The sequence below is a fragment of the Solanum stenotomum genome, chromosome 8 (genome assembly GCF_019186545.1).
Source record: "Solanum stenotomum isolate F172 chromosome 8, ASM1918654v1, whole genome shotgun sequence".
NCBI classification, from domain to species: domain Eukaryota; kingdom Viridiplantae; phylum Streptophyta; class Magnoliopsida; order Solanales; family Solanaceae; genus Solanum; species Solanum stenotomum.
The window spans coordinates 39,311,643-39,337,916 of NC_064289.1; the positions used below are offsets into that span (position 1 = coordinate 39,311,643).

Sequence of the window (26,274 nt, forward strand, 5' to 3'; positions counted from 1 at the left end):
ATTTTACAACTGATTAGGAAAACATCAAAAATTCAAGGATGGGGTTTAGGTAGGCTGGCAGACAAAAGGAGGTGGTATGAAAGGAATTTGGAAGAACCTGAAATTGTTAAGGAGAGAAATGCAGAAACTGAATACAAATGAGTTTATGGGTATTGCTAATAAAGTGCAAAGAATTAGTAGGGATTATATGATCATGCAGAATAACACGAGGGTAGTTACAGTGCATAAAAAATGACAGAAGAGGAGAAGCTACTAAGAACAAAACTGATAAAATGGAATCAGATAGAGGAGAGCATATACAAGCAGAAGTCTAGAGTGCAATGTCTCAAGTTAGGGGATGCTAACACTACTTATTTTTTTGCTAGTATGACAAACAGGAAGGCACAAAATCAAATCACCATGCTAACAAAAGAGGATGACATAATCATCAGAGGAATGAATAAAATAAAATAGGAAGTTGTGGGATTCTACCAAAAGCTACTAGGGAAGAACACCAGACACATGTCAGCTGCACAACTAGAGGTATTCAAAGTTGGACCTAGACCTAACAAGATGCAGCAACTCAAGCTTATTCAACGATTCACTGAAGCTGATGTAAAGGCAGCATTGGAGAGTATTGGGGACTCTAAGGTCCCAGGAGAGGATGGGTTTAAAATTTACTTCTTTTTTAAAAAAAGCTTGGCCAGTCATAGGGGATGAGGTAACTGCAGCTATCCTAAAATTTTTCCAAACAAATGAATTGTATGGTCCTGTGAACAAGACTACTGTCACTCTGAATCCTAAAAGACAGCACCCTACCTCAGTTAAGGAATATAGGCCTATATCTTGTTACACTATCATATATAAAATCATTTAAAAAATGCTCACACAAAGACTTCACACTGTAATGGAATATCTAGTGGATCCAAGTCAGGCTGCTTTTGTAGTTGGTAGAATGCTATGTGCATGATAATGTGTTAATGAGTCATGAATTGGTCAAATGGTATGGAAGAAAAGGAATTTCTCCAAGGTGCATGTTTGAAATTGACATGCACAAGGCATATGATTCCTTGGAATGGCACTTCCTGAAGGAGGTTATTAGTAGGAATGCAGGTTCCACAAAAGTTTGTAGTTTGGGTAATGAGTTGTGTAGGGACAGTATCATATTCAATCATCATAAATGGTTGTGTTAGTCCAACATTCCAAGTAAAAAGAGGGGTTAGACAAGGTGATCCACTATCACCCTATCTTTTTGTTCTTGCTATGGATTATCTCACCTGGCTGCTGAAGACTCTAAAATCCAAACAAACATTCAAATACCGTCTTAGATGCCACAAACAACACATTATATAGTTAAGCTTTGTTGATGACCTCTTGTTGTTTAGCAGAGGATATGTTGCTTCCACTATCTTATTGTATGAATGTTTCCAACAATTTTCAAAGGTGTCTGGACTGATAGCTAATCACGCTAATAGTTGTGTGTATTTTAGTCGAGTTTAAGAGGAAATACAACAAAAGATACTGCAATATATTAGTTTTAGTAAAGGAGATCTTCCATTCAGATACCTTGGGGTGCCTCTAAGTTCCAAGAAATTATCAATAAGCCAGTGCCAACCACTCATAGACAGAATGATGGGAAAAATCACTACATAGACAGTTAAATTACTATCCTATATGGGAAGGCTCCGATTGGTGAATAGTGTTTTCTCAGCCATGCAAGGATTTTGGTCACAGATATTCTTAATGCCTAAGAAAGTTAAAAAAAAAGTAGAATCCATGTGCAAAAGGTTTCTATAGAATGGTGAAAATCAAACTAAAGGGAAAGTACTCATAGACTGGGAGACGCTTTGTTGGTAAAAGACTGCTAGAAGGCTTAATATCAGATACATGTATCTATGGAACAAAACAACTATTTTAAAATATTTGTGGAACCTCTACAAGAAGAAAGATAAACTATGGATTGTATGGGTTCATACCTTTTATCTAAAGGGTAGGAAACCATGGGCAGTGGAAATCAAGCAAGCATCATAGATTGTAAAGAGAATTCTGAAAGAATGCCAATGGATAGAAGTGAAGGATTTGAAAGTAACTGATCATGGAGGAAACAAAATTCAGCATTAAGAAAATGTATCAAAAACTAAAGGTGGAGTACAATAAGGTATCCTGGAGAAGATTGACTTGCAACAATCTTGGTAGTCCTAAATGGGTATTTGCATTATATGTGGCTATTCATAAAGGACTTTACACCAAGGACATACTGAGTAACTGGGGAATAATTGAAGATGATGTTTGTTCGTTATGCAAGACAGAAGTTGAAACATATCAGCACTTGTTTTTCACATGTAGCTTCTCAAAACAAATATGGAAAAAGATGCTCAATTGGCTACTCATTACAAGGGGTTGTGAAGGCTGGAATGAAGAACCAGAATGGGCCACAAGGCATGCTACAAGGAAATCTATTATGACAGATGTTTACAAGATGACACTGGCAGCAACAATATACCATATATGGCAGGAGAGGCATCTCAGAATTTTTCAACACAAGGAGAGGGCGACATGCATGATCAGTAGATTAATTACACAAGATATTCATCATAGAGCTAGCATGATACCTAGACTAATAGGATATATGTAGAATCTTAATTTTTATCCCTAGACTAGTTTACAAAAAAGGTTGATTGAGTTGTAGTAGGACTCTGAGAGTGGAACATGTCCATATCCAGAGTGCTAATCTGTACAAATTGACTAATATGGTAATAAAATTTATATTTACCAAAAAAAAATTATCAATCTCTTGGGTTCTTTCTTTTCTCTTCCTTTGTGAGGATCATTGAAAAACGTCATATCTTTCCAGGAGATGGTCAACTCCATATCATGAGCACGAGTATCTAGATCTTCGAAGTATTTTGGTTTTATTCCTTGAAAGATGTAAAGAATCTTCTAGGTGCATTCATTGGATACACATTTCTATTGTAGAAGCTTCACATAGCCTATCTTTGCAATTTAGTCTCGTATTTCTCAATCAATTTATAAAAATGTATAACAATTTCATCCTCTCTTTAGCGAGTATTTGTGAGTTCTAGAAAGCTCATTGTACGCCTTGTGCTATACATACGATTGAGAAACTCGTGCTTTAGTTACTCCCAGCTATCGATAGAATTGGGCTCGAGATTTTTCTAGCTGGGTTGGGAGTGTGCTATTGGCTGGGTGTCCTTGAGTTACTTTTTCTAGCTGGGCTGGGAGCTGAATGCATGGTAGGACGATTCACGACATCTACCTCACCCACGGTCCTTCTTTCTAGCTAGGCTGGGAGTGGACTATTTGATTGGGTGCCCCCTGGGGTCACTCTTTCTATCTAGGCTGGGAGTGCACTGTTGGCTGGGTGGAGTCTGATGGATTATCTTGGTTACTTTGGGTTGAGAGCCCAATTTCTTCTTTCTCAATAGACTTAGCTCTTCTATGTACCTCTCGTGCTTATGGAGATTCGTTCAGGTTTTATTTAAACTTGCGCACGAGTGTACCTTCTGGGCTTATAGGGTCTAGTTAGGTTTAGTTTAGTTGTACTTAATTTATTTCAGGTATGCTCGTGTGCTTTCTTTTCATATCTTCTTTGACCTCTCTATGTCAAGATTCTATCCTTTCTTATTATTATTACCTCTTTTACTCAGTTGGACTTTAATGCCTACTGAGTACCTATTGTTTTGGTACTCATGCTACACTCTACATCTATTTCATGATGCAGGTCTAGTACTAGCTACCAGCGGTGATTAGTTTCAGCCTTCTTTTGTAGCTGTGACTCAGAGACGAGGGTGAGCACTTGAGGTTTTGGGTTTGTTATTTCTATTTCTTTAATTTGTTTTAGCTAGTCTTGTTGCTTTTGAGACATGCTATGTTGTGGTCCACTTTTGGGACTAGTACTCTTTATTAGACAACTCTGTACCAGTGACTTTCAGGTTCTGGGAGGAATTTCTGTATATATTGATTTTGGTTTGTTTTCGTCTCATTGTGCTTGTTTAGATTATTGTTTTCGCTAGTATCTGCCCTTATGCTCATTACTTGATGTTCTAGGTTACAGATTGGCTTACCTACTGGTGGTAGGTGCCATCATATTTTGAGAAATCAGGTAGTGACAAATTGGTATCAATTGTAATGACCCTCATGGTCATTTTTGTGTTTTGCCTTCTTTGTGTCGTTTAGAGCATTCCTGTAGCGACCACAAGTCTTTAATCCTAGGCAGAGAATATCAATTCTTCACCGTCACCTTATTCAACTGCCTATAGTCAATCCGCATGCGCATCGTACCGTCCTTTTTCTTTACAAAAAAAATAGGAGCGCCCCAAGGTGATACACTAGGTATGATAAATCCCTTACCCAAGAGATCATGAAGTTGAACACTGAGCTCCTTGAGTTCTACAGAAGCCATCCGATATGGCGGCATAGAAATAGGCGGAGTACCCGGCTCAAGCTTATTCGGAACATCAATATCACGCTCTGGGGGTAGACCAGGTCTGTCGGTAGGAAACACATCTAAGAAGTCACGAAGAACAGGAACTGACTCAAACGAAAGGACCTCCCTACTCACATCAGCACATAGGCCAAATAAGATAAGCATCCGCTAGCCACTAGCCTCCTAGCCCGAATAAAAGAGATGACCGCAACTGGTGTGCTACTACGAGATCCCTGCCATACCACCGGAGGAATACCAGGAATGGCTAAGGTAACAGTCTTAGAGAAGCAATCTAAAATAGCGCGACAAGGGGATAACCAGTCTATGCCCAGAATCATGTCGAATCAACCATGTCAAGCAATATAAGGTCAGCCCAGGTGTCATGACCATGGATAGTAACTAAGTAAGATCAAAATACCTGATTTACAACTAAAGACTCACCCACGGGGGTCGACACACGCAATAGCGCTACCAGAGGCTCAGAAATCATACTCAAGCTAGAGGCAAAGTAAATAGAGACATACGAAAAAAGTAGAGCCCGAATCAAATAAATCCAAGGCGGGCTGTTGGCATAAAAGAATCATACCTGTGATAACATCATCAGATGCCTCAGCCTCCGCTCTCGCTGGAGCTGCATAGAAATAGCTATGTCCGCCTTTGCCCCGACCATCAAACCTACCACCTGACCTGCCTCCCTGGGGACCACCCCATATACACTGATGACCACCTGTACGGTCCTGACACCGACCACGACTTCTAGCTGGAGGTGCTAGTAAAGCTGGGGGAGCTGCCTGAGGAACGGGAGCAATCCCACTATGTTAAGGGGAGTCGTTGGCCTAATGACCCATCTCACCACACTCATAGATACCTTGCCAAGGGCGACTCCCAATAGAACAACCATCATGGCCTGAAGAACCTGACTGAAATACCTCTCAGCCCTAACTCAAATTGGCCTCGCTACGACCACCATCTGATGCCTGAATAGAGGCTTGGGTAGGCCGGCTAGACTTACCTTGTCAAAACCGTCGTCTGGTCCTGTCATGATAATCGCTAGACCTGGGGTGGGAGTCACTGTAGATGCCATTATGCCTCGACTTCTTCTCGATTCCCCCTTGGGCCTCACGACGAAGATGCTCCATAGTACTGGCATGGTCAACCATGTTTAAAAATGATTGAACCGCAGAAACCAAGGACTAGGTCTCAACCCGAAGCTGTAATCTCAACCCACAGATAAAGCACCTAACCCTCTCCTCTTCTATTGGCAATATCATCTCTGTATGACGGGACAACAGTGGAACCTAGTCTCATACTCTGCCACTGACATGGAGCCCTGTTCCAACCTGCAGAACAGATCCTGAGGCGGTCTCTAATGCTACGAGGGATAAACTTGGCCAAGAAGGACTCAGAAAACTCATCCCATGACAGCGGTGGAGATCCAACTACCCTGGTCTACGTGAACGTGCACCACCACTGCTTGGCGGGCCCATGTAGCTGGTAAGCGATGAAGTCGGCCTCTCTAGACTCCACTAGACCCAAAGTGTGAAGTCTCTCACGACAAGTAGTAAGAAACACGTGGGCATCCTCATCCACTGCCCCAGAAAACCTCGGTAATGTCAACCTGAGAAACATACCAAGCATCTTCTAATCCTCGAGCAACATAAGTCTGTCCGCTGCCAAGGGATGTACTCCCACAGGTGGTACCTGGACCTGAGGTGCCCTCATTGTAGGCTGATCATGTGGTACTGGTGCTGGTGAAGCTGGGAGGGTGGCTGCTGCATACCCCAAGCACACCCAAGAGCTATGCAATTGCGGCTTGGAGATCTGGAGTCAGAATTGGTTTGGCTGGCGATTGAGCTGGGCCTGGCCCCACCGACAGAGCTGGTATATGACCCACTACAACATTTTAGGCCTACGGCCACACTAATTCTCGACAACATTTTTAAAGTGTTGCCTAAACTACTTTTGGGGACGCTTTTAAAGCGTAGCCCAAGTTTTTAACTTTTAGCTTCGATATTATTGGCAACACTTGTAAAGTGTACTGTTTAATGGTATAAGCTACACTTTATAAGCGTTGTTACAGTATGGTATAATTGGCAACAACTATTTACATATATTGCCACACTTTTAAAGTGTCCTATTTTTATAATTGTAAAAATAACAAATTACAAATGTAGCTTTAAAATTTTCACTAAAATATTATATTCCCTCCAACATTTTTAACTCTCCCTCCCATTTTAATTGGGCAAAAAAAATATTCATAAAACATTAAAATTTTCCTTTCCTCCAAATCAGAAAAAAGTCTATCAAAGTGAAGAGTTGCAGAACACGCTGGAGCTGAAGAACACGCTGAAGAGTTCTAGTTCTCGTTGATGGTCTCTAGTTGTCGCTGAAGATTTCCATCAGGTAATTTAGAAAAATATTCTGTCAATTTGAAGCACACGATTTTCTCTCCAAGCTAAGTTTGAACATACTTTGTTTATGTTTGAGAAGATTTGTATTGTTTTGGTGAGTCATTCTTCTCTGATCTAGTGTATTTTTTTGGAAATTTTATAGTGAGTATATGTATTGAGATTTGGGAATAAAACGTGTTTTATGTTTCTAGAATTGCAAAGCCCTGATCTGAATGATTGGTTTGTACAATGTGAGTATCTCTGTGTGGTGTTTTGCTGGATTACTTTGGGAATTTCTGATGTAGTTTGTAGTAGATCTGATGGGTATTTGGTTTCTTGATATGTTAGATCTTCCATATTTTACTTTCTGATTGTAGTTTTAGACTCAATTGACTTCCTTTTTAATGTAATATGTGCTTGCAACTGTTGGATACAATGTCGAAGCTAAGAATTTTGCTTAAGGGTGTTCAAAACTTCAGGATATATATCTAAAAAGTTATTTTTGACCTATATACACAATACTATTTGCTATTAGTTGGCAATTGTTTTGATTTTGGGTTGTGCACAAAAATTGGTTGGTAGTTACTAGCAATGAAAACATAACAATTTAGTTTCTAGGAAAAATGTCTGCTAAAGTGTCTGCAGCAGCACGCTGACACTTTTCTACAGACAGACACCTCATAAAAGTTTGAATTAGTGGAAGAAGTGCTAAATTCCACAGAAGTGTAACATGCTAACTATTTGTTTTATCAGCTTTCTTGGGAATCTTTGACATAATTTCAACTTTTCGCTGGCTGGTAGTTATGCTCTTTATGTACCAAAACATTATGCTGTTAACAGTCCAAAAGGTTAATGAAAGTTGCATTCAGATAATTTAACATTATGGGCACTTCCCACTTACAACATTCTGGTCTCTAGGTGTAAAACTGGTGATCTGATACTCTTTACCATTTTGTTTGGCAGTCTTAAAAGTGTGGTCTAGGTTTGTGCATATTCAATTATGGTATATCTGGTACTTTGGTGCTTTCATGTATTCACGTTTCCAAGGACGACATCTTGCCAATGAGAAATTTCCACTTAAGATTGAAAAAACATGTGGTGTTTCTGGTTTGCTCGTTAAATTAATTTGTAGTTCAAGCAAGTTAAGATTCTTGGGGAAATTGACAACGATTTTTGTCTTAGAGTATTTTTAAATGACCTTGTTGTTTGAAAAGTTGTGTTCTTTTAAATAGTGTGGTGCAGGAGAATTGATGAGCTTGTTGATGGCCCTAATGCGCCACACATAACTCCAGAAGCTTTAGATGTGAGGCAAGTCTGGAAGATATTTTTAATGGGCGGCTATTTGATTTGCTTGATGCAGCCTTATTCGATAATGTTTCTAGATTTCATGTTGATATTCAGGTTAGTCTTTCTAATTCTATCACCATTATCTTCTCCAGATTCAGATTCTATTCTTTTTTGCTGAGTGCTTTTCCGATGCAAGTACTTGTGGAATTCGATACTTCTCTTCCATATACTTCTCTTCTTTGTATTTATATCTCTTTCTAATATCATTATCTACTTATATTTTTATTTGATTAGCAAATTAGGCAACTGGTTTTCATTTGCTATCACTGGTGGCTGACATGTATTTTTTGTTTAATAACCTTGATCTCTTAGTTGCAACCATGTGAAGTGTCTGATAATTGATCTAACTGGTGCAGCCATTCAGAGATATGGTTGAAGGAATGCGTATGGACTTGTAGAAATTCTTATACAACAACTTCGATGAGCTATATCTCTATTGTTACTATGTCGCTAGTACAGTAGGATTGATGAGTGTTCCAAATATGGGCATTGCACCTGAATCAAAGGCAACGACAGAGAGTATATATAATGCAGCTTTGGCTTTAGGGATCGCAACTCAACTAACCAATATACTCAGAGATGTAGGAAAAGAGTAAGTATGAAGCTATATTTAATTCATATTGATCATTTCTCTATTAACATGCAAAAATATATCAAAAGCGTAGTCTATTTCTCATATATAAGTACAGTGTAATGCCTATTGCTCCATTTTGTTTCGAAAAAGTCGCAGGCGACTTTGTCATTCTTTTTGTTTCAGATATAGTAATTGTAAGTTGTTGCTCTACCTTCATATTACTCCACGTGGTTGTCTAGTGATTGTGTGTGGCAGGCTTCCACCGATCTTCATCACTTTCACGTTTCATCTTCATATCATTTCACATCAACACAAAAGACAAATTTCCTCAATGTTTCATCTCCTCAAGCTTTACATCTTCACTTACTTCAAGTATTGCTGCAATTTTAAGGCAATATATAGAGGTAAAACATGAGAAGTTCAATTGTTAGTTGTAGCCAAAATGGAAAGATTCATGTTCCTTTGATTTTTGATTTGTAGGTGATGAATAGTTTCGTTCATTCCTTACCTATGCTGCTTGGACCCTTCAAAAATGTCGTCAGGTGTGTGTTGGATCCTCCAAATGTAGTATATTTTTTGAGGATCCAACACAGGTGCGACAACATTTTTAGAGAGTCCGAGCAAGATAAAGTTCTTTAATTGTTTGTAATGTTAACAATTTATATATTTTCGGAACTAGATTGTATAGTAAAATCTCGAGTTTATGAAACAGGTTGGGAATCCAAATTTTGTGTTTGAAGGCAAAACTATACAAAGAATGGAACTTTTGGTACTAACCACATTGAAGTGGAGAATGCTAGCTTATACACCTTGCACATACATCGATTACTTTGTAAGAAAGATGAATGACGATCAATTCCATCAGAATGTTTTGTGATTAATCCAATTCATGATTATTGAATCCTGCAATAGTATCACCATCAAATGAGGTGGAGGTGTGGCACCACTTATAGCACTTGGACGAACTAATGATGAGGTAAATCTTTGTGCAATAGAACTTCTATATGATATATATAAATGCTTTCCTATGCCTGCTTGGTTGTTGCTCTTTTTCAACTTTCCGTAACTTGCGAAGGCCTAATTTCTTCCTCAAATTGTTATTGAATTGGGTCTTTGTATATCTTAAATTCATGTGTAACTTAGCTTACCATTAGTTGGTGAACTCTTATTCTATTTTCCTAGAAACTTTAGATGAAATTAGTCGGCTCTTCGAACTTAAAAGAAAGAATTAACCGGCATGTCCAGTGATGGCAACCTGTCCAAACTTAGAGAGTAAATTTAGGATAATATTTTTAACCTTTTAATTAGTTTGTTCTAGGCTTAAACTTGTCCACACATGCTTCATCACAATAAATAAATTATAGTTCCTTCCATGGCATGATGGATACTGAAGCTTTCACTAATTCTACCTTCAAGGTTCTAAATAATCGATTCACTAAATCTGAAGTAGGTAGTAGTTTTAATAACGTCTTCCACAAATTTCTGGGTCATTCATATAATCTCTGAATATATTGTATTGTTGAAATATGCCATATTTAGATGTAGCATCTTTTGGACATTTGTTTATGTACCTGCAAGTGGTTTTACTTGGCAGGGCAATGTCAATGATACATTACGCATTTATAGAGAGAAATTTATACATATCATCCTTTTCTGGAACATAAAACTAATATGTGAAGCAATAGTTCTGTTAATTGGCATGTAAATGACAAATGCAGGTACTCTCAATTATATAAGATTTCCTGCTTTCCGAACTATGAGTGAGAAATAAGCACAAGTATAATTAACACTCATGTTATTATTTGCTTATGATGCAACACCTTCTAAGAAATTCGTTTGCTCTTTTCAGGAAAGCCTCTAAAATAGCTACCAACTATTTTTAGATGCTACACAATCTTCAGTAAGTATTTTTTGCCAAAACATAACAAGTAATGAATTTATATGAGACTACTATGTGAATACATATGCTTCAGAGGAAAGAATATAACACTAAGAAACAATACTTGTGGCCAGAGAAACAAACGGGAGAAGATCACAAATGTTAAAAATTGCATCTGCTGAAAGTAATCTAGGATGTATGTACATGTAGTTTTGCTTTTCCTAATTTTTTTTTGCTGATGTCATTTGAAGGCCTAAAAATTCAGTGCGTGTAAAATGCATAGAGACAAAAGATGGTCTCTTTGGTGTCATTGAAGTAACGGCTACTTTTTGCTACTTATTCGTGTATATGAATTTCAGTTGTCCTACACTCATCTAGGTTCAGTGCAATAGCTTGCTCTTATGAAACTTATAAAGCTAAATTGTTGGGCCCGTGCGCAGCACGGGCAATGAATCATCTAGTACCACAAGATGAATTAGCACAGGCAGGGCTATCCGATGAAGACATTTTTGCTGGAAGAGTGACTGATGAGTGGAGGATCTTTATGAAGAAGCATTCAGAGGGCAAGGAAATTCTTTTATGAGGCAGAAAAAGGTGTCAAAGAACTGAGCTCTGCCAGTAGATGGCCGGTAAGTAGTCATAAAGTTATAGTTGATCGTATGTATCTGCTACTTTTTCTTTTATTGTTAATTGTTATGGTAGTGAGGTAAAAAACAATATGAACTCAAGTTTTTTATAGTGACACATTCCATCACATTGTTGTGCAAATCAGAATAGGCTTCAGTTCAAAAAAAGTTTCCTCTCATTTGGCTATAGTTAATATGGACTAATCGTCATACTAGTAGACATTGAAAGGTATCATAGTTTTCGATTTCTAGTTCTTAAATCCTCTAAATCATATGTTCCTTCATCACAGAGGAGAGGAAAAAGAGCTTGAACAACGTTCGTCATAAACTGAAGGTATGTTCTGTGTCTAAGAGCACAAACTGTTTTAGTTTACCTCTCTTGTTATGTTTAAGCTGTATAAGCCCACTAAATGTTTCTATTAAAAAGGTCTTTATTATTTTTATAGAATGACAAAATGATTAAATTGGTCCTTAATGTGTGGTAGTTGGATTATATTAATCCTTCATATATTTATATGGTGTAACTTTCATGAGATGGTAGGTTTGTGTATACTCTTACCTTCTTAAACTTCACTTATGGTCATAGAATTGTAGAAAAGTGATTATTTTAGTCCTAAACAGTCTCATTTTATATTCTTATAAAGAAAGAAATCTTAACTCAAAAAATCTGCCAGAATACCTGAATCTTCAATCTGAACAGGCACAAACTGTTTTAGTTTACCTCTTCTCATTTTGTTTATCTTTATCAGCTCAATTTATATGCTTAGGTATATTCATGTTTTTGTGTTCCAAGCATATACTGGATCTGCAATCTGCTACACTACATTGTGCTGCCTGAACTAAAAAAATATGCGGTCTGCAATCTGCAATCTGGAACTGCTGCAATCTGATTTGTTGTACACGGTTTGTTTTGATTTTTAATTTCATTTTAAATGTGTAGAGAAATGGAGGTGATCAAATTTGAAGGGTCGCCACAAGTCAATTTGATCTCATTGAAGTGGATGATGAAGAGTTTTTGAACTATTGTAAAAGTTTGAATACATTATATTTGATTTTGTGAAATATATTCATTGCTAGAATTTATTGAACTATTGTAAGAGTACTTTTTGAACTATTGTGTACACATATTTATAATAATGCTTTATAAGTATGTGTATGTACACAAGACATACGATCTTTTGATGTTTATTGCAAATCTATATATTTGAATTACTTATTAGCTAGATTAATGCTTGAGATTATTTATTGCAAAATAATATTGTTGTTTTTTAATTAGAAATTGTGGCATATAAATATTTTATAGCCAAAATGATATGGCCACACTTAAAAGTGTAGCCATAGGACTGTAAATTGTGGTATGCACATGGGCAAGGACTACACTTCAAAGTGTTGTCATACATTAGATAGAAAAGGCAACCCTTTAAAATTGTTGTCATACATTAGATAGAAAAGGCAACACTTACAAATCGTGGGCAATAAGGAAGCTAAGGCCACGCTTAAAAGTGTAGTTGTATGAGATAGAAATGTTTCTATTTGAGGTACATAAAAGAGTTGCCATTTTGCCTTTTAGGCTACGCTAAGTGTTTCCTAAACTCTAAGGTAACACTACTTTCGGGCACCCCTAGAAAAGTGTTGCTTAAAGTCCAAAAGTGTAGCCTTTTATCAAAGGCCACACTTTTTGCTAGTTTAGGCTACACTTTACTGGGGTGGTCGAGGCCTAAAATGGTGTAGGGTCCACTACTGGCTCTGGATCCTCCTCTCTCTCTCTCGTGCTGGTGCTATGGCCCTGCCTCGACCTAGGGGTCGGTGTCTACCCCATGTTGGGGCTCTGTCTGCATGCTTGGGTGCATCACCCCCGGCCGCGCCACCTCTCGAGCGAGCCATACTGCGCAAGAGTGAAATAAGTGAGGTTTCAAGGAACCAATAAGACACGCTGCACGAAAGTGAAACAAAAGAGGAAATATTTCTAAAGCCATCATGTAGCCTCCCGAAGATAAGTTACGGACGTCTCTATACCGATTCACAGGACTCTACTAGACTTTAGCTCTGTACATGTGAGACCGATGAACCTCGGACTCTGATACCAACTTGTTACGACCTGATTTCTCGAGTCATGATGGTACCCACTATACCTTACCAGTAGGTAAGCAAACCCGTAACCCAGAACATCTAGTAATGAACGTAAGGGCATGAACTAGAGAAAACAATATTCTAAACAAGGACAGCAAGACAAAAACAAACCAAAATAAATATATACAGAAATTCCTCCCAGAACTTGGAAGTCACTAGTACAGAGCTTCTAATAAAGAGTACCAAGTCCCAAAAGTGGACCACAACAAAGCGTGTCTCAAAAGCAACAAGACTATCTACGATAAAAGAAGGAGACAGAACAAACCCAAAATGCCAAGTGCTCACCCTCGTCTCCGAGTCACAGCTGCAAAAAAAGGCTGGAACTAATCACCGTTGGTAACTGGTACTGGGACTTGCATCACAACATAGATGCAGAGTGTAGCATTAGTACCAAAACAGCAAGTACTCAGTAGGCATCAAAGGCCGACTGAGCAAAAATGGTAAAAACAATAAGAAAGGATAGAATCTAGACATAGAGAGGTCAAAGTGGATATGAAAAGAAAGCACACGACCATAACAGAAATAAACTAAGTACAACTAAACTAAACCTAACTGGACCCCCATAAGCCCAGAAGGTACACTAGTGCTCAAGTTTAAATAAAACCTGAACGAACCACCATAAGCCTGACAGGTACGTAGAATAGCTAAGTCTATTGAGAAAGAAGAAAACCGAGCTCCTAGCCCAATGTAACCAAGATAATCCATCAGACTCCACCCAGCCAACAGTAAACTCCCACCCCAGGTAGAAAGAGTGACCCCTGGGGGCACCCAACCATACAGTCCACTCCCAGCAAAGCTAGAAAGAGGGACCCGGGGGTGCGGTAGATATCATGAGTCATCCTACCATGCAGTAAGCTCCCAGCCCATCTAGAAAGAGCGACCCGGGGACACCCAGCCAACACCATACTCCCAACCCAGCTAGAAAGAGAAGCCCAGGGGCGATCGTCGAAATCACCGAATCTACCCAGCCAGCGATATGCTCCTAGCTCAGCTAGAAAGAACAACCCCGAGGATGATGGTACCTCCAATAGGATCCAATCCAACAACAGCCATTGTGGAACGCCGTCCTATCTTAGAAATCAGACAAAAGGCTCCAAGCCTATACTATCTTAATCCCAGACCTCTAGTGATGCACCGAACCTTCAAGGATGCGTCGAAACCCTATAATTAGAGGGAGAAAATACATAAGTGCAGCAAACAGCGATAACGCCTAATCTAATGCTTAAAACTATCAGACTCAAGTCTGCTACTCGAATCTACAAGGAGCTAAGTCATCCGAACGACGTTGGCAGAAAGTCAAGGCTATCCAGCCCATACGGGTCATAAGTTTAAGGAAATGCTAGTCTAACCTAGATTAAGGACATCACGCTTATGGTTAAGGATGAAAAGAACATACAACACATAGCATACAAGCATACAATAGCATTTAGCACATAAGCATGCAACTCTACCAAACCGTTTAACATAGTACTACACCTGAAATATAACCAATCGATCCTAACAAGGTATCTAATCAAAGTAAAGTAGGAAACTAGTACCCACACCCAATTCACTCAAATCGACATGCTTTTACACAATTAAGCTCAATCTAATAGAAAGAAAGTCGTAGCCTACCTTAAGGCTGACCACGCGCTCCAAATCACTTTTCCTGAGCTTTTTCTTCCCGAATGACCTTTGAACGTTGTCACTCTATCAAATATAGGATCAAAATGTAAGTACGGTCGTTTAGACACCTAAATCACAACAAATGGAGACGGTCAATTTTGGAGTTAAAATGGAAATCGTGGGACCCGCACTGAACTGTCCGGATTTGACTTCGCCAAGAGACCCAAAATGGTACCCCGAACTTGTGTTCCAAAATGGAACAAGATTCAGGGCTCAATACGTAGTAAAACCCAACATGCAAGAAAACCACACTTTAATCAACTTCAAAGAAAACATGCATCAATCTAAACTCGTAATTTACGAGAATCGAATGGTACCCAGCACTCCTTGAACACTCCACGATGTAGCCACGATAATTCCCAACACGTGGACTTTGAATCATCTAAAATCGGCCTAAAATGAGTGAGGTATGACCAAAACAAGGAGGCCAAAAACAAAAAACTTGGAAAAGGCATAACAGTCAGGTTTATAACCAAAATTACATCGAACGACGCGCACCTGACAACTTCCGAACACTCTACAGCGAAGCGACAAAAAAATACGAAACTCTCGCACTTCAAATTGCCTAATTCGATTTAGAGATGAGAGAGTTAGGAGGTTTTAATGTTTTGAAAAGGCTGCTGATTTTCTGCATTATATATCAGATTTTCAGCATATTTTTCAAAATCTTAAAAACTCCAACAGGCAGCTCCGAACTCGTTAGGAACTCCGTGCACGCAATAGAGATATGCAACCATACCAAATTTGATATTGCGGATACAATAGCACAGTTAAAATTTCAATACGAGGTCATCTTGATAAAAGTGGGTCCCACACCCAACTACCATTTTAAGTCAAAAACCACAAAAGGGCTTAAAAAAATATTGGAAACCTCGGGACACAAAAGAAGGGTCAATCTAGACCAAACTCAACATTCCAAAGCTAACCGCACTGACGAAATTCTCATCCGAGCGCGTTTACTCAGAATGTTGACTAAAGTCAAAATTAGGCTTAAACGTAAAGTTAAAACGCCTAACCACACCGACTCATACCAAAAACCTCAGGTGTCATGCCAACCATGCTACTAGCCTAAAATGACCCTTCCAGAGCTGATGGAATCGTCATAATTGGATTCCTATGTCATCTTCTTGAACTTTTGATAAAAATGATCGTTCAAGGTTTATAAGCTCCAAAAACACTAAAACTCACACAATAACCAAACGAATGACCAAATGACCGAACTGTCAGACCGAGCAAGTCATAAATGACTTGGGGTCGCTACAGAAATGTTCTAAACGATACATAGAAGGCAGAACAGAGAAATGACCAGGAGGGTCATTACAATATCCACTATTAAAAAGGACTTTCGTCCGCTAAAGTAAGGGTCAAGAAGTACCTGAAGGCTCAAACAAGCCGGGAAACTGCTCTCGTATCTCTTGCTTGGTCTCCCAGGTAGCCTCCTCGACTGGACGATGCCTCCAACGGACCTTAACAACAGGAATGTCTCTCGAGCGCAATCTCCTCATATCTCTGGCTAGAATGGCAACTGGCTCCTCTACAAATGTCAAATTGTAATCCAACTCAACTGCATTATACTCGAGCACATGGTACTCATCAGGAACATACTGGTGCATCATCGAAACATGGAAAACTGGGTGGATGGCTGAAAATGATGGAGGTAGGGCCAACTAATAAGTAACTTCCCCAACTATCTGGAGTACCTCAAAAGGCCCATTGTACCTGTGGCTAAGTTTACCCCGCCTCCCAAACCTCATCACACCCTTCATGGGTGACACACGGAGGAATACCCGGTCACCAACAAAGAATCTCAAAGGTTGACATGTTTAATCCGCATAACTCTGGTGCCTACTCTGAGCCATCCTGAGTCTATTCTGAATCACTCTCACCTGGTCCAAATCTTCCTGAATCAAATTCGTAACCTGCGGCCTAGGCTATGTAGACTCAAACCAACCCACTGGAGATTGACAATGCTTACCATACAAGCCCTCGAACGAGGCCATATGAATGTTAGAATGGTAGCTGTTGTTATACGCTAACTCCGCCAAAGTCAAGAACTGGTCCCATTGACCACCAAACTCTAAAACACAAGACTGCAGCATGTCCTCAAGGACCTGAATAGTATGCTCCGACTGATAATCAGTCTGCGGGTGGAAAGCTGTGCTAAGGTCAACTCGGGTGCCTAACTCATCCTAAAAGGTCCTCTAAAAGCTAGACATGAACTGAGAACCCTGATCTGATATAATAGAAATGGGCACCCCATGAAGTCGAACTACCTCCCGAATGTAGATAAGAGCCAACCTCTCGGCGCTAAATGAAGACTGAACAGGAAGGAATGTGTTAAATTGGTCAGTCGATCGACGATGACCCAAATGCTATTAACACCTCTAGAAGTCCGCGGTAGGCCAGCCAAAAAATCTATAGTAATGTGATCCCACTTCCAATCCGGAATGAGTAATCTCTGAAACTCACCACCAGGCCTCAAATGCTCGGCCTTTACCTGCTGACAACACAAGCAACGAGAAACAACATCAGCAATATCTCTCCTCCTCCTACTCCACCATTAATGCTACCTTAAATCACGATACATCTTCGTTGTGCCCGGATATATAAAGTATCTATACTCATGGGCCTCGCAAAATATCAACCGTATCAAATCCCCAACTCTCGAAACATAGGTGCGACCGTCGAATCTCAACACTCCATCAGGATCTAAGGTAGCCTGACCACTATCACCCGCTAACACTTGATCTCTATGGGCCACCAAGGCCTCATCTTCAAACTGACAACCACGGATCCTATCAAGCAAAGAAGACTGAACTCCCATATAGGCCAAGAAGCATCTAGAATCTGAGATATCACACTGAGCCATGCTACTGGCTAAGAACTGAATGTCCAAAGCAAAGGGTCGCTCCTCAACAGATAAGAAGGCTAGAATACCCATACTCACACCTTCCGGCTCAAGGCATCTGCTACCACATTTGCCTTGCCCGGATGATAGAGAATAGAGAGGTCGTAGTCCTTTAGGAGCTCAATCCAACGACGCTACCTTGAATTAAGGTCCTTTAGGGTCGGCGTCTACCCCAAGCTGGGGCTCTGTCTGCAGGCCTAGTGCATCACTCCCGGCCGCGCCACCTTGCGAGCGAGCCATCCTACAAAAGAGTGAAAAAAGTGAGATTTCAAGGAACCAATAAGATAAACCTGAATGAAAGTGAAACAAAATAAGAAATCTTTCTAAAGACATCTTGTATGCTCCTGAAGATAAGTTATAGACATCGCTGCACCGATCCGCAGGACTCTTACAACCCGATTTCTTGAGTCATGATAACACCTTCTATACCCCACCAATAGGTAAGCCAACCCGTAACCCATAACATCAAGTAATAAACGAAAGGGCAGAAACTAGCAAAAATAATAATATAAACATGGACAACAAAATGGAAACAAACCAAAATAAATATATATAGAAATCCCTCCCAGAACCTGGAAGTCACTATTACAGAGCTTTCTAATAAAGAGTACATGTCCCAAAAGTGGATCACAACAAAGCGTGTCTCAAAAGCAAAAAGCCTAGCTAAAACAAAAGAAGGAGACAGAACAAACCCAAAACGTCAAGTGCTCACCCTCGTCTCCGAGTCACAGCTACAAAACAAGGATGAAACTAATCACCATTGGTAACTGGTACTAGGACCTGCATCACGAAATAAAATCAAAGGCATTTCCTTTTAGAGAGTGAAAAAACTTTTTAACTAGATGGTCTCTATAGGTTCCAACATTATAACATGTCTCCACAAAGTGTGCAACATGTTGCTTCAGATTTTCTTTACTCTCAAACTGTTGAAATTTAGGAGTTTGATAACTGACATGTATTTTGAAGTTATCAATTCTTGCAATGTATGGCTTGGCATACATATAAGAAGACTTGGTGAAGACTTCATACTTATCTTTGATGGTCCCTTATATGAACTCCTTCAAACAATCGAGTAGGATCATTCCTTCCAAAGAAACTGACATCTCTTTAACAAGCGATGCTTGCTTCATAGGACTTTCAATTTCTTGAACTTCAACACCCTTTCCAGGTGAATGACCGGCTTCCCCATCTAGAAGGCCTTTCAGTCTATCCATCAATTTATCAATTTGTGACATTTGATGGTGTACATGCTTTGTGAATCCTTCAACAAACTTTGTCACATTTGCAATTTGTTCCTCAATGGAAGAAGCAATGATTACCATTGTTTGCACGATCATTGGGAATGTAGGAGAGTATCATGGATTATCATGCAGATTGATATTCAACATTCACATTACGTGATGCATATGGAGTGGATTCATTGGCTGAATCATAGGTCTCCTTTGTTGTAGATTTCTTGGAACCAGATTTATTAAGTAGAGCTAAGGTCTTCTTGATAATTTCAGCAACATTGTTTCATCCTTCTAAAACATTTGTGGAAGACCTTGATCCTTTTGGAGTCTAAGACCAAAAAATAGTAGTTGATGTGGATGACACTTGACGTGTTTGTTGTCCTCGTGTAGCGGCCTTGCTCCTTGAAATAGCTCCAAAACTTTGAAAGGTAACACCAAGGATTCCTTCAACTTTAGTAGAGAATTTGTAGTTAGTGGCCTTAGAGGAAGTTGATTGACATTTGACCTTCTTGAAATTCACCTCGATATTCCTTGATGCTTGGAAAACTGAGACGAGAGGTAGAGATTGTCCCACTGGATGTACCAAAATTTTAGACAATAAAATTAGCATCTAGAAAACAATAATCAAGAATGAAAAAGTATCACAAAAATGGTATTTATTGATTTCAAAGAGCCAGTGTTACAATATCTATTATTCCTCTAATTCATCTTTTTAGATTTAAATTCAGGGGTTCTTGAGATTGATCTTAAATTAGTCTTGAACTTGATTTTAGATTCAAGGGCTGATTATTCTTGAATCTTTGATGAACTTCAACTTTATCTTGATCTTAACTTTTATTTGAATTCAAGGACTTCGAGCTTGTTCTTGAATCCGGTGGTCTTGATCTTGAAATTTCTTGAACTTTAATTCTTAAACTTATAGTTTATAGAGAAATCTATGGGGTTCGATCCACGAGCTTTCTCTAAGTTCTTGTTTAGAATTTTCAATCCCTTTTTGAATTATGACGACCCCTATTTATAGTGTTAGAATAGAGGAATTTTAGCCCAAATCACTTAATTTGGACTTAAATTAAATCCATATTGATTCGATTTAACTAATTAATCCATAATATCTATTTGAACTAATATATTCATGAATTTAATATAATCTGAATCATTTTATAAATTTATATTTAATAATTTTTAAATGGTTACAATTTTCACTTGCCTTGATCAATTAGAATATAAGGAAAGAGTTATGAAGTTGATTCTCATTTCGTAACAATGAATGAACCGACACGAAAAATAATTCCCTATGTAACACCTCTAATTACTAACCAAGAGTCGCATGTCGATACACCATTGCTTAATTACTACAATATGATTTATTCTCATTTTGGGAACTTGAAATTTTGTGATATTTGCAAACTTGATTAACATAATTGTGAGCGTACTTTAAGGGATTGTATTTGGGTATTTATGTAATATTATAATTACGATTACCTATAACTTTAAAGGGTGGTGAGGTATATACATATAGGTATATATGTAAGCATTTTGTGCAGCACACTTTTTATTTGGGAAGCACCTTTGAAGGACAGTTATATAAGTGATAAACATCACTTTTGTGACTATATTTTCACACCTCCTCTAGTAAAATTTGTTTCCCTGAAGTCTAAGAACCTTAGAACTTTATCTAAACATCTTGTTATTCAAAATCACAAGAGAAAAACTTGGTCCTTTTTTCTGGAATTTGAGACACATCCTTCCCTTTGATAAGTGATGAAATTTGTTTACGAGCAGGGTAGCATTTAGTATTTTAAGCATATCTCATTCTTTAGAAGTTAGTTTACAGTGAATAAATATGATTTGAGAGGATACTGCATATACCTATAACTCTTATGTTTATGTAAAACTCTAATTTAGCTGTTATGGATTCGAAATATGGGACACAACATAGGACAAGTTTTATCCAGATTTTGGAATGGAAATCATGTATGATCAACTGTTCGTGTTTTCATTATATCTTTTTGTACAAAACATATTTTGTGGTTATTCTTTATTATTTGCAACCTTAAGATATGTACCTACATATGAAGGATATAAAGTCCAATTTTTCCATTTTCCTCTTCAAAACTAAGTTGCGACTAGAGGTACCAGGCTGGACATATTCACTATTTTGGGAGCATAGTTGTATTTGTACATGCTAGGCTTACTTGTGATAATGATCCTGTTTTACATCAGTACTATTGAGCTAATAGAAGTTAAAGAATTTATTTAATTATATTTTTAAGATTATATATACTCGTGTACAAATTGAGGACCTGGATACGTTGGTCGGTATACAGTTTGAACTCTTAAAGTTTTGTTGGGCTGTTTCTATGCTAAAGCCCGAGGTTTGTGTAAATTGTACTTGTACTCTTGTTATCTGCTGTATATTTGAAGGGTTATCTCGATACCTTGGTTACTTCTTATCTCGTTGTATTGTCGTATTGGTATTCTCTGAGACTTTCAAGACACTTGTGTAACTCGCCCACCTGTACGGATTGCTTAATAACCTAGCATTCTTGTTGGGACTTTGTCCTTCTTGTTGATTTGATTTTGTTACTATTGTCATACCTATTGATTCGGATAATTTTCCATCTTGACTCTTGATTTTTGATTCGTCTTAAGTATGGAAGTTGTCTATTTTAAGTGTAAACTTGGAAGCCATTTTTAATATGGTTCTTGATTCTCTTGATTATTGGGCTTCAACCCTTCTTGATACAGGGCTTCGGTCCTTCTTGATACTTGATTATGCTGGGTGTGACGGTATGATGTATATATTGGGCGAGCCTTGGTATTGGATCTCTTGGGAAATGGTGCTGAGCGTTCTTGACATTTGGATCTTTAAATATCAAACTTGATACTCTTTATATATTGTTCACTTGATTTATTTATTATGTTTCAATTATGTTGCCCATGACTTTTTGAAACGTAACTTGGAAAATCTAGCGGCTCCATGCATATAGTTTCTACACCACTAAGCTTTATGCTTAGCGATAGTTGTTTCTATCCTAGGGAATGTTCGAGGGAATACTTGAAGCAATCACTCACCCACCTGTACGGATTGCTTGATCACCTAGCATTCTTGTTAGGACTTTGTCCTTCTTATTGATTTGTTATTGTCACTATTGTCATACCTATTGATTTGGATTATTTGCCATCTTGACTCTGGATTTTTGGTTCGTCTTAAGTATGGAAGTTGTCGATTTTAAGTATGAACTTGGAAGCCATTTTTAATATGGTTCTTGATTCTCTTGATTATTGGTCTTCAACCCTACTTGATACAGGGCCTCGGTCCTTCCTGATATTTGATTATGTTGGGTGTGACGGTATGATGTATATATTGGGAGAGCCTTGGTATTGGATCTCTTGGGAAATGGTGTTAAGCGTTCTTGACATTTGGATCTTTAAATATCAAACTTGATACTCTTTATATATTGTTCACTTGATTTATTTATTATGTTTCAATTGTGTTGCCCATTAGTTTTGAAACGTAACTTGGAAAATATAGCGGCTCCATGCATATAGTTTTTACACCACCAAGCTTTATGCTTAGCGATAGTTGTTTCTATCCAAGGGAATATTCGAGGGAATACTTGAAGCTAGCCATTGTAGATAGAGTTTTTTGAGAGCTTTATGGGAAGACCACATTTGCATATAGGCATCTATAGTTGCATAAATCTTGGGACTTGTACATGATCTATATGTTTTACATTTACATGATACTTTGAAGGTTAATTTAATCATGTCACCATGGGTTTTAAAATATGTATGGACTACATGTTTTACTGTTTTGGGGTGTGTAAACCAAGTCTTGTAATTCATTAAATTTACAGTTTATTTTGAAGGTTTGTATGAAGCATGAACCAAACAAACTTCGGTACCCCGAAGTTGGTAATGATTTATAACGTGTCTTGTAGTAGTTTAGATAATACATGAAAATCTCTTAGCGTATTTTTTAAAAATTATTTTGAAAGATTCTTCCGCCATAAATTGGGACTCTTGTCTTGTTTAGACTTGAGATCAACAAAATTTCTAAATGACAAGCCTTTATACCTTTAACTTGTTATTTTGGACTAAATTCCTCTATTGAATTATAATTTATATATCTTAGATTAATCCCTTTTAAATGTGAAAGTATTGTATTAGCTTTCTTGTTAAGTAGTAACAACCTTCCAAGAGGGTTGTTACAAGTATTGGTATCAAAGCCTAGGTTTGTGGTTCTAGGAATTTTATTGTGAATTAGTTGTATACTCATTTCGCTTTTGAAAAGGTTCTTGTTATATTATTTGGTCACTTACATGGTTTATAATTTATTTATTTTTGCATGTATAGTGCACGTGCATAATGTACATGTCCCTAATGCAACGTGATCTTCCCTTTTTAAGGAAAAATAAGTTATGGCCACTTCTTCTTATAGACCATAATAAACACCTTCGAATTGTTTTGCAAATTTTGAAGGAGAAAGAACTTTACGCTAAACTTTCCAAGTGTGAATTTTAGCTTAATGAAGTGGATTTTCTGGGACATGTTGTATCAACCAAAGGTGTAAAGGTTGATCCTAGTAAAAAATTTTCAAGTAGTTGTTGAACAGAGACTTCCCAAAATTCCGAGTGAGGTAAGAGATTTCTTGGGCTTAGCAGGGTGCTATAGAAGATTTGTGAAAGGCTTCTCCATTATCGCCTCCCCTTTGACTAAATTCTTGAAGAAGGAAGTAAAGTTTACTTGGGATGACAAATGCCAAGAGATCTTTGAAACTCTCAAATCCTTGTTGACACAGGCTCCAATATTTACTTTACCAATTGAGGTGAAATAGTATGTAGTATATAGTGATGCTTCTCATCGAGGTCTGTGATGTGTTTTGATTCAAGAAGGGAAATTTATTTCTTATGCTTCTCGGAACTTAAAACCACATGAATTGTATTACCCTAATCATGATCTTGAACTTGCTTCTATAGTGTTTGCTTTAAACGTATGGCGCCATTATTTGTATGGAGAAAAATGTCATATATTCACTGATCACAAGAGCTTAAAGTACTTGGATACACAGAAGGAGCTGAAAGAAAATGTAGATGGCTTGAACTCATCAAGGATTATGACTACACGATTAACTATCATCGAGCTAAAGCCAATGTGGTGGCTGATGCCTTAAGTCGAAAAACCCTTTGTAAGCTTAGCTTTGTGTCCATTGCCCTTACTTCTTGAGTTAACAGTCATGAATATCTATTTTTCACTTGATTCAAATGGTTTAGTTATTGCTAATTTGCAAGTCAAACCAATATTACTTGAACAGGTGAAAGAAGCTCAAAAGTTAGATGAGAGACTCATAAAATTGACTAGAGAAGTTCAAAATGGGGAAAAGCTTGATTTTGTATTAACGGAGGATAGTACCTTGTTTTATCAAAATAGGTTATGTGTCCCTAATGATGAAAAATTGAGAAGAGAAATCATGAATGAAGCACAGACATCGTCATATGCAATGCATCCTATAGGTACAAAGATGCACCAGACCATCAAAGAACATTATTGGTGAAATAGTATGAAGAGAGACATTGCGGAAGTCATTTCAAAATGTTTGGTTTGTCAGCAAGTAAAGATAGAATACCAGCACCCAGTTGGTTTGCTACAACCTTTTCCAATGCCAGAATGGTAATGGGAGAGAATAACTATGGACTTTGTTTCTGGAGTTCCTCGCACTCCTAGAAATCATGATGCAATATGGGTGATAGTGGATAGGCTAACAAAGAGTGCTCATTTTTAAGTAATCAAGATGGATTAGTCACTTAAGCATTTAGCTGAATTGTACATTAATGAGATTGTAAGACTACACGGGATCCCTTTGTCTATTGTATCTGATCGAGACCCAAGGTTTACATCTAGATTTTAAGGTACCTTTCAAGAAGCCATGGGTACTAAGTTGAAATTTAGCATTGATTTGATTCAATCTTTTCCACAAGATTATATTTAGTTGTTAAAATAGTTCCTTAGATTTAGTCAAGTTAGTTACATATTAAGTTTTTAGAGTAGTCCCTTAGAATTAGTCAAGTTAGTTACATCTTACTTGTATTTAATGTGATGTTACGATTGAATAAGATTATTCAAGTTTGCTTTGATTCTCAATCTCTTTATGGTTTCAGAGCCCCTCTAAAACTCTCATGAGTCTAATCCAATTTTTTTTATCTCCCACTTTGTGTCCAAACATGGTTTTTCCTGCTACCACCAGTGACATTGTTGCTGCAGTTCCGACTACCACTCATGTGGTACAGTTCAATCCAGCTGCCCAATTACCAATCAAAGTGTAAGGTAACCTCAACTTTGCCACCTGGATGGCACAACTAGTCATGCTACTCAATGGACACAAGCTCCTTGGGCATCTCACTAGTGCCAAATCTGCTCTGCCAACCACTATCACACAAACTGATAGTACCATCTCAAATCCTGAATATGAGATGTGGTTTTGCTAAGACCAACTAATTCAATAGGCAATGATGGCATCCGTTGACCCCACCATTGCTTTCACGGTTGCAACTGCCTCTTCGAAAAAAATAGCATGGGATCTCCTTCATACATCGTATGCCAATAGGAGTCACACTCGCATCTTCCGCTTGCGAGATCAGTTGCAAAACTTGAAAAAGGCCTCCAAGACAGTTGCTACTTACCTACAGGAAATCAAATCAATTGTTGATGCTTTCAAAGTAGCAGGCTCTCCGGTGGTTGATGATGAAATAGCAGTCAAGATCTTGAGTGGCCTAGGTCATGGGTACCGTGAAATCATTGCCGCTATAAAAGTGCGCGACATAACCCTAAGATTTGAGAAGCTATTCCAGAAACTCATGGACCATGAACTCTTTCTCAGACATCAAGATATTGACAGGTCATCCTCTATCATCACGACTGCAGTTGCACAAAGGACCAACTTTTAGCCTCAACATCAGAAGAATAATCATCGTATCCCCAATTAATCTTCGAAACCACAAGCTCCACGATAGGCCATCTCTGGAAATCAACAAAATGGGAGACAACCCAGGCAAGCGGTGAAATGCCAACTTTGCCAAAAGATCAGTCACACAGCT

At 38.2% G+C, this 26,274-nt stretch overlaps 1 protein-coding gene and 1 pseudogene across 1 annotated transcript; both read left to right on the forward strand.

The window, feature by feature from the left end:
- Positions 1-501: 501 nt before the first annotated feature.
- On the forward strand, positions 502-2,614 carry LOC125873778 (uncharacterized). The gene is made up of 2 exons (XM_049554638.1): positions 502-647; positions 2,095-2,614. The coding sequence occupies exons 1-2, from the start codon at positions 502-504 to the stop codon at positions 2,612-2,614; spliced, it is 666 nt and encodes a 221-aa protein (XP_049410595.1).
- A 2,980-nt stretch (positions 2,615-5,594) lies between these two features.
- LOC125873779 (phytoene synthase 2, chloroplastic-like) lies at positions 5,595-11,377 on the forward strand (annotated as a pseudogene).
- Positions 11,378-26,274: the final 14,897 nt, after the last annotated feature.